This window comes from Manis pentadactyla, chromosome 5, assembly GCF_030020395.1.
Source record: "Manis pentadactyla isolate mManPen7 chromosome 5, mManPen7.hap1, whole genome shotgun sequence".
Classification (NCBI taxonomy): Eukaryota; Metazoa; Chordata; class Mammalia; order Pholidota; family Manidae; genus Manis; species Manis pentadactyla.
This window is the reverse complement of record NC_080023.1, coordinates 31,304,312-31,312,225: the sequence shown is the minus strand read 5'-3', so window position 1 is coordinate 31,312,225 and position 7,914 is coordinate 31,304,312. Positions and strand designations below refer to the sequence as shown.

General features: G+C 45.1%; 1 protein-coding gene across 1 annotated transcript in view; it reads left to right on the top strand.

The window, feature by feature from the left end:
* The first annotated feature begins 1,815 nt into the window (after window positions 1-1,815).
* Window positions 1,816-7,914, top strand: part of RELL1 (RELT like 1) — a 59,121-nt gene continuing 53,022 nt past the window's right edge. Inside the window, exon 1 of the mRNA XM_036908452.2 lies at window positions 1,816-2,031. Within this exon, the coding sequence (XP_036764347.1) occupies window positions 1,944-2,031 (88 nt within the window). The 5' untranslated portion in view covers window positions 1,816-1,943. The remainder of the gene's footprint in view (window positions 2,032-7,914) is intronic.

The window sequence follows — 7,914 nt, the reverse complement described above, 5'->3', positions numbered from 1 at the left end:
ATTGTATTTTTATTTCTGGAGAGCCATAGTAGATATCCAACTCAAATATATTGCTAAAAATGGTCCTGTCTTTTTAAATAGTAAATTCAACCTGTGAGAAAAGAAACATTATTCTGTGACAAAAATCGAACAGTATTCATTTTTTCAATTATATTTTACATTTCGAATAGATATTTTGGTTCCAGAATTTTGCTACATTCTAAATTCCTAAACCAGTACTGGCTTTATGGGTGTGTGCCCTGTACACAGGGCCCCTGATTGATTAAGTGCTCTGCTATTGTCATCTTGAAATTCTTAATACTTTTTGAACAACAGGCCCTGCATTTTCATTTCACACTGTGCTCTGCCAGCTATGTTGCTGGCTCTGGCTACAACTTATAATTTACAGTTTAATTTCTAGGCCCAGGAGTCTCTCCTTTTCTTTTTTTTAAAGTTAGAAACCCACATGGACTTCTGTCTCTGGAGCCAGTTATGTTGGTATAAAATTGCTTCACCAGCCAGCCTGCAGGATGTGTCTGACAGCTGCACACAGGACACACAGTGTGCCCTCCTTGGGCTTCAAAGGGTAGAGCCTTCATCTTTTAGTCCCAGCCATCTGTAGTGGCCTGAGCTCTGTCACTGGGAATTCTCACATCAGTGCAAATGCTTTTAAGAGTCGAGTAGACTGTACAGAGGATGCAATGGGAGGACGAATAGCCTCCTTTGAAAATTGGAGGCTGACAGACCAACAAGAGCCCCATTCTGTGAAATTCCAGCCCCCCTTCTGTTGTTGATGTTCTTGAACATTTGCTCAGAGTCTGACCACTCTGTTTATGAAGGAATCTCTAAAGTGTGCTAAAGATGGAGCTACTCAGAGAAAGGCTTTGAGTCTAGGCAGTGCTTGTGATGATTCAACTTCAAAAGCCAATTCTGACCCCTTACTTAGTGTGTGCTGTCCTTGGGCCAGGTGCTCAAGGCACAAGGGTGAACAAACACAGGGAAGATGAGCTCATGCCAATTTCCAACGGTGGCCTGCCCATCATGGCTTTACTCCCTGGCCTGTGAGATGGAGGTACTAACCTCACAGAGCTGATGTGATGACATAAGGAGGAAATAAGTGCCTAGACACTTGAAGAACTACCTCGTAGAAGTATTTGCAAGGTGCAGTGTGGCCACACAATCTTTTTAAAAAAGCAGTTTGTTCCTGGAGGTTTATGCCGTAGATTTTTTTCCCCAATAGGAGCAGCTTAAATGGAAGCAAACATAGGAAGAGATTTAAATGATTTGTCTTTTCGCCTCAATTTTCAAACAGTGGGAGTTGACGTCCACCGCAGCTCCCCTTTCCAGACCAGTCATCTAGGGGAAGCCAGCTGGATACGGATGACAACAGAGAAAAAGAACTGTGCCCGGCCCAACGACGGCCGCGTCTGCCTGTCCAGAGCTTCCTGACCGGTTCCCCTCTTCCTCTTCCTACTCCTGCCTTGTCCCAGCGCCCAGGAGGACGAGCTGAGGCCACCCGGCCCCAGCCTCCGGCTCCCGCGCAATCCTGTCGGCTGCGGGCCAGCAGGGCTGGGAGAGCAGCGGCCCCGGCGAGAAGAGGCGGGGCCAGGCCGTGGTGGGAGTGGCCCAGAGGGCGGGGGCGTGACCGGAGCTTGGGGGCGGGGAAGGAGGGAGGGGACGTGGTGTTATCCGGGCCGTTGAAGAGGCGGCCGGATCTAGAAAGGAAGCTGGCGCTGCGGGGAGAAGCAGGGCCAGGGCGCGGGAGGCGGAGCCCGGGGTTTGGCGGGCAGAGGCAGGGCCAACCCGAGGTGGGTGGGGCCGGAGAGGAGGGTCCAAGGCAGGGCGGGGTTTCGCGCGCCGCGGCCAAGCCCAGCTACTTGGTCCGCCCGCGGGCGCCCGAGCCGCACTGCCTGCGGGAGCCCAGGACGAGGCGCCCCGGGGGAGGAGGGCGAAGGAACCCGGCGATGGCTCTGCTGAGACTCCCGGGGTCCGCCGTCCTCGCCGCTGCTGTCTTCGTGGGAGGCGCCGTGAGTTCGCCCCTGGTGGCGCCGGGTGAGTGCCCCGCCGGGGCCTGGGCGCGCAGGAGGCGAGGGACCCGGAGGGCAGCCCCGCCGCGCCCCGAGCTGCCCTTGTCCTGGCACAACCGCGGGATCCGGGCGCTGAACATCTGGCTGTCGGGGGGTGGCCCGGTCCGGGCGCCGCGCGTGGCGACGGCTCCTGACCCTCCCTTTCAACCTGCGCGGGTCTTCGCCGGCCCCTCTGAGGACCTGTTACCCGCGGCCCCGACCTCTGAGCTCTCCGGCGTGTAGTGACCGGGCCGGTGTTGCTTTTCCCCGGTGCGCTTCCTGCCGGGGCGGAGCGCCTCGGATCCCCGAGGACCCCTTTCTTGCCGCCCTTGTCCTCAAAGGCCCCGCAAGCGGAAGATCGTGACACGGGACTGGGTGCGCTGTCGCCGCCTCCCTACCCGGTCCCTGCCCTCCCCACGCGGGCCCCCTCCTCCTCACACTTCTGCCCTGTCCTTTTAAAAAATATGTATCTTAAAACCCTAGGGAGTTCCATTTCTTTCGAAGTTTTCATTTATTTTAGTGGTTGTTGGATACTTGTGATAGGTCGGAGATTTCAGATTTCTTCCCATATCCTGGACAAATCAGGCTTGGAAAATGGGAAGGCGCATTTGTAAACTTACAATTTTTTTTCTTCTTTGAGTCGATTCCTGTCACCGCAAAAGGAACCTTGTGTGGTCAAAGCAGAGATGATTAAGTATTGTCCCCAGTGACGAACTTGGAGCAGGAGTTTTTAATGAAAACTAAGAGGTGTAACTTTTATGGAAGTCCTGTCTCACATTCTGGTTTTTATAACTATAGACACCAGGGACACGTTGCCACCATTCCCCCTCTTAATTGCTGCTTTATAGCAGTAGTTAAAATAAAATAATAAACGTATACCTTCTTGGCCAATTGGGGTTACCACAGCCTGGAATCTTACGTCAGCAAGCTCCTCCAAGCTTGAGCTGCTCCTCTTCAGATCTAAATAACAAAGAACTGGAAGCCTTCCAACCATGATCGTCTCCTCCATAAAAACACATACACTGCTCTTCATTTCTGAGAAGATTCCAGTTGCTTAGAGCTTTTAAACTGGCTTCTCATGTTGGCCTTCACTTTTTCATAGAAAACAGAACATGTGAGGAAGGGCATGGATGGGTAATACGTCTCCTGAGTCTTTATTAGTAGATCCCTATTTTCTTCAGCCACCCACCCTGGGGGAAACGGAGCTAGTGAGATATATTACTGGTTGGGAGATACAGTTTTCCCCACGTTTCATTGCTGAGATAGGTAGGTGCATAATCAGGTTCAACTTGGACCCAAATTTGTAGACAGTACTTAAGAGTACTAGTCAGTTGTTCTAGAATTTGAAGACCTGAGAATTTTTAAAGTTAATTAATTAACCTGGGTGTAAAATTGTTAAAATTTCAGCACATTATGCACATTAGCAGGAGAAATCCATCCCTAGAGTAAGTTTGTATTTCCATGGATCTCTGAGCAACACCTAGCTCTCAGGACTGGGGTGTGGTGAAGAAAGCTCTCCTCTAATTGCACTGTAAGTTTTTTGATGAAAGTTAATATTTAAGAATGAGGTATCTAAAGAGGAAAAGGGTACAGAAGATACATGTGCCCGTGTGACTTGAGGCCTGCATGAAGAGAAGATGTCCTGACTAGCCAACCTCTCATTCTCCTTGAATCTAAGACAGCATTGATGTTTGTAGGGTACGTTTTAGGAAAGTAGGGAGAAAGAGATGGGAGGTAATGCTGAGGGCCTGCTGTGTGCCAAACTTGGAGCTGGACGCTTCATATGCATTTTCACACCTATTTCTTTTAACTCAATAAAGTTCTTATATCCAGTGAGGCAACTGGGGCCCAGAGAAGTTAAACAATTGGCCCAACATTACATAGCTAATATATTAGTCAGCATTCAATCAGAGAAGCAGAACCGTGTGTGTGTGTGTGTGTGTGTGTGTGTGTGTGTGTGTGTGTGTGTGTGCGTGTGTGTGTGCGTGCGTGCGTGTGTGTGTGTGTGTGTGTGTGTCTTTGATAACCCAAACGGCTTGATGCCAAAGTTCATTCTTTTTCCATTTTACCCCTGCTCTCCAGGGAGAAAATAGAACAGAAATCATCCTCGGCAGTCTTGCTGAGATTCTAAGATAGGATGTTTAGGACACCATAAAATTGTAAGCATATGGTTATCAGAAGTTGGGAAGCAGAGAGAGGGACAGATAACTTCACAGTGAGTAGTGGCAATTTCTCTTTTTCTTCTTGTCTAGTAGATGAATCTCATTAAACTTCTGTCTCTTAGTAGCAGCTTTGAAACTATATACCACAAGCACCAGAGGGGATGATTTTCCACATCTTGGCTTCTTTACGTCCTTAAATTCTCTGGTTACTGATCCCTTGGGCTTATTGGTTTCTCTACCAGGCACTGGCACAGCCTTCTAGGAAGCACTGAGCAGAAAAGGCCCAAGGGCTGGTGAAATGAGGAGCACTCCTTGGGCTCTGTGGCTTCCATTCAGCCTCCTTACTCCTCATTTAGTTGCTAAAGATAAGGTTTATTAAATCTGGGTTCTCCTTTTGGCCAGGTAGCTACCCAGCTGTACATCCACATATTACACTGTCATTTCTCAGATGTTTTGAGAAAACATCCCTTGGAGCTTGGGCTTGGGCTTGCATGCCCAAATTTAATTTAAAGAGGAAGTGAAAAATTTGAGAAGTTCCTGTCATTTCTTCTCTTCTTTCCTCTCCACCCCCCAAAGAAATTAATCAAGCAAATGATTTGGGAGTTTAGTACAGTTCCTCCATTATCCTTAGTCAACCGCCCTGCGGAGGTGATGGTCCTTTTGATGCGTGATCAGAAAGTCAGAAGTAGCCTCAGGCAGTGTCATGATGCTTATATCTTTCACCTCACTTCATCTCATCAATAGGCATTTTATCACCTCACATCCTCAGAAGAAGGGTGAGTACAATACTGTAGATATTTTGAGAGAGACCACATTCCACAACTGTTATTGAGTATATTGTTAAAACTGCTTTATTATTTCTTATTGTTAACCTCTTACTGTGACTTACTTATAAATTAAGCTTTATCGTAGGTACATATTTTACGTAAAATAGGGTTCAGTACTATCCACGGTTTGAGGCATCCACTGAGGTCTTAGAATGTATCCCCCATGGATAAGGGGGTCACCTGTCATTGAATTTGAATGAGAGAGGCCAAAGATCCAGGTGAGAGAAACAAAAAATTTCAGTGCTATTTTTTAAAGAATTGTTTGGCTCTGATGTTGAAGTTTGATTACATATTGGGACAAAAGAGAAATTACCTAAAATTTACAAAAAGTGATTAACCAAATTGTCATTGATCGAAATGATTATGTTGAGTGGATCCTAATTATTTTAGGGCACTTAACTTTAGTAACTGGTGAAGATTTGGTGGGTTGCTGATAGCAGGTAGAATAATGAGTCTGGTGTGACTAACAAGGACCAAGGTTGGAATTTAAAGTTAGTTCACTGTAGATACTTGACTCTTTTCGGAGGGAGGAATGCAATGTTTGTTATACCTGTTTTGTGGCGGGCTGTGGTCTAAGCACTCAGATAATTTGATTCTTGCAATACCCTGTCAGCTATGTAATTTATTCCTGTGTGTATAGATGAGAACATTGAGTAGCTGAGAAGTTAACTTGAAAAAGTCACTTACATGCATACGATGGATTTTGACCTTGAATTAGATCTGTTCAATTCTGAAGTCTGTTATTATTACTAAATTATTTTGTTTTTCTTTTGAGTGAGGATTTTAAAAATAAAAAATTTAAAGAAATAATTCTAGAAATAAAATTAATTTTTCTTCTAAGATATTTATAAAGAATCACTAAGTCATAGGGTAATGGCAAGACATAGTATAGAGTACCAAGCTCAAAGTCAGAGCCTGGACTTGAAGTCAAAAGTCAACAAGAGCCCCTGCTACTTTCAGGAGCGTGACTCTCTCTGCCTCTCTTTTCTTACCTGTAAAATGGGTGTGTGTCAGCTCTTAGGTTTATCTGCCTTACCGGCTGCTAGTGAGGATCAAAGGTCTCTGAAGGCTTCGGCAAATGGCAAAGTGGCATATATATTTATCCTGTGTATCTTTTTTTCTGTGTTGCTTCTCCAAATTGCCCATGATGCTGGACTTGTCAACCAAATTATCTAATAAATGTAGACCACACATGCTATAAAGTTTTCATTCTGGAAGTGGTGATGGTTTTGCAATGAGACGCTCATTGTAACTTTATGAAAACCCAGAGTGACACCTCAGATTCATGAATATTCTGCCATTGACTGGGAGTTAAGTAGCCAAGCCTTCTTTTCCCATTTCCCCTCAGCTATAGAACAGTGCTCTTGGTATTTTTGGAGAAGTCCCCTAAAGATTTAAAGTCTGGGGGAAAGGGGAGAGAATCACCCTTGATCTTACTCTCCATGGCACTCGCCACAGTTAGACTATTTCATTCTGGTCTTCTCACTCTCCATTTTTTACTTGAATAGGATCGTAATGCAAATATAATTTTGTATTCTGCATTTTTCACCTAATGTTGTAATGAAGGGTTCTCCATTTCCCTACATACTCAAAAAATGGCTGCACAATATTCTACTGTATGGATTCACTGTATTGTACCTCATTGTGTCTCCATTTTAGGAGATTTCAGTTGTTGCTAATTATTTTCAAATGAGTCTGAAAACTCATTTTCAGTGCACATCTGTGTGTAATGCTTTGTGTGGATGCTGATGACTTCCATAGAAAAGAGCTTCCTGAAAAGGCAGTTTTAGGGTCAGAGGTATTCATGTTTTTGAGACCACCAACGACACTGATATGGGTGACCTGAAGGAAGGTTGTTCCGGTTTCTGTTCTCACAGTGGTGGTTGAAGGACTTATTTTTTACACCTTTGGCATATTCTATGAAAAACGTATTTGCTAATTTGTAAGACCAAAATTGGTGTTTTGGTTGTCTTAATTTGCATGTCTTTGGTTACTAGTAGGGTTGATTATTTTTTCCTAGTATTTGAACCATTTGCATGTCTGTAGTCCTTTATGGACAATTCTGAAATCCAAAAAGGTCTGAAAACCAACGTTTTTTTGAGGTTTTTTGCAAAAATTCCATTGGTGGTAAAGCCTAACCTGAACCAACACAGTATTCTGTGGTATATATTTGTCTCACTTAGTTTGAATATTGCTAAGTTTTGCTGCAGTAATATTGATGAGTTTGATTTCTGAGTGTTACATAATGTGTGCTAAATGCCTTGCATTACTTTTCTAGAATCACAAAGTCTAAATTTCGAGGCACAGCTGACCTCCAGGTTTTCAGATAAGGGATTATGGTCCTGCATTTCCTCTTCCATGACTCATCTGTTGAGGCCTGTGGGCAGCCAAATGAACAACTGCTCAAAACAGTAAAATAGCCTATGGAGAAAATACTGCCTCACATGAGTGGCACTTCATGAAAGGATGCGATACTTTGATATTTAGTGTGGAATCTAATACAGATGTGTGGGAAAAGCTGCCGTTTTGTTTACTCTAGGTGGCTTTGTGGTTGGATGCTTATTATAATGGAAGCTTGGAGGAGCTGGGACAAATGTCTCCTTTGCTTTCCTCTGCCAATTATTGACACAGCTCTCTTTGTAAGGGAGAAATGAAACAGAACTTCCCAGGGGACTTTTTGGGAAGAGAGGGTTGGATAGGGGGTAGGTACTGCAGGGAAACTGAGTTCTTGTGCCCAGTCATCTCACCTTGAGGATCCTTTTGCCACACTTGTTGAACTCAGAGGAACTGGTTTTCCATTGCCCCTTCACATACCCCAAGATTCTTGCCTTCTCGCGTTTCCTCAGAGCAGAATTCACAACAGCTCCCGCTCTATCCGAC